Source organism: Bos mutus, chromosome 1 (assembly GCF_027580195.1).
Source record: "Bos mutus isolate GX-2022 chromosome 1, NWIPB_WYAK_1.1, whole genome shotgun sequence".
Taxonomy (NCBI): Eukaryota; Metazoa; Chordata; class Mammalia; order Artiodactyla; family Bovidae; genus Bos; species Bos mutus.
The window spans coordinates 4094537-4095629 of record NC_091617.1 but is presented as its reverse complement, the minus strand read 5'-3'; the positions used below and the strand labels follow the sequence as shown (position 1 = coordinate 4095629).

General features: G+C 42.2%; 1 protein-coding gene across 1 annotated transcript; it reads right to left on the bottom strand.

The window, feature by feature from the left end:
• Positions 1–207: 207 nt before the first annotated feature.
• LOC138990195 (keratin-associated protein 20-2-like) lies at positions 208–399 on the bottom strand. The gene has a single exon (XM_070380785.1). It carries the CDS (start codon positions 397–399, stop codon positions 208–210), a length of 192 nt encoding a protein of 63 aa, XP_070236886.1.
• Between the last annotated feature and the right edge of the window lie 694 nt (positions 400–1093).

The following is a 1093-nucleotide window of genomic DNA, read 5'->3' as shown; positions in this document are numbered from 1 at the left end:
CAAATGAGAATGGCAAGTTCAGATGATTTTTATCCCATCAGTCCTGGTAAGCTGAAATCTGAAGATCTATCAAAGTGACCTGGGATTGGCTCATCATAATTTCATCAGAGAGAAGCACCAATGGGTGAAGTGTCCAGACAGCAGAATCTAGAAGAGGAAAATTGGCCGATGGGTCTCAGTCACGTGGAAGGTTGAGTGCAGGGTTTCTCAGTAGAAGCTACAGGGCCAGTATCTTCCATAGTAACACGGGCGGTAGCAGCCATATCCATAGCCACCATAGCCAGCACCGTAGCCGCAGCCCAGACCTCGGAGGAAGCCATAGCCACAGCCGTAGCTGCAGCCCAGACCACCAAGGCCGTAGCCCAGGCCACCATAGTACTTGCTGTAGTAGCAGCTCATCTTGTCAAGTGTTAAGATGTAGAAGAGAAGAAAGCCTTTGCTTGCAGAATATGAACTGCCCTGCCCTTGAGGCCTTTTATACACCCGTGTAGTAGGTGTGGCAAACAAAAGCCATTGTGCCTTGCATTTTAGCAGCTAATTTCCATGAAAACATCATTAACATTGTGTTTATTTAGAGGAGAGGCACTCACACCCATTAATGCTGGAATTCCTTTACTGCTGCCTCTTAAATTCCTGACGGTATATCATATATTTTCAGTAATTAAAAAAAAAAAAATTACTGTCTGTAACCAAACTTCATGAGTTTGCATAACTTGAGGGCCATATATATTATTTAATCCTGCTTTGAAATAAGAGTGTCATTCCTCTGCAGATGTAAAGCACAGATTCATAGAAACTCCAGGCCTCAATGAGATCATATCATTTAATCTTCAACATTTTCTTTACCTTAGCTTTTGCAGAGAAACCAAACATCTAGATAAATACTGCTTTTGCTTTGTTTTAGTGTTTTGACACAATTGATATTGATATTTGATTGCAAATAATGTTTTTATCCAACTCTTTGGAAAAGACCCTGATGCTGAGAAAGATTGAGGGCAAAGGGAGAAGAAAACGACAGTGTCATCAAATCAATGGACATGAACTTGAGCAGACTCTGGAGAGAGAGGAGGACAGGAAAGCCTGACGTGCTGCA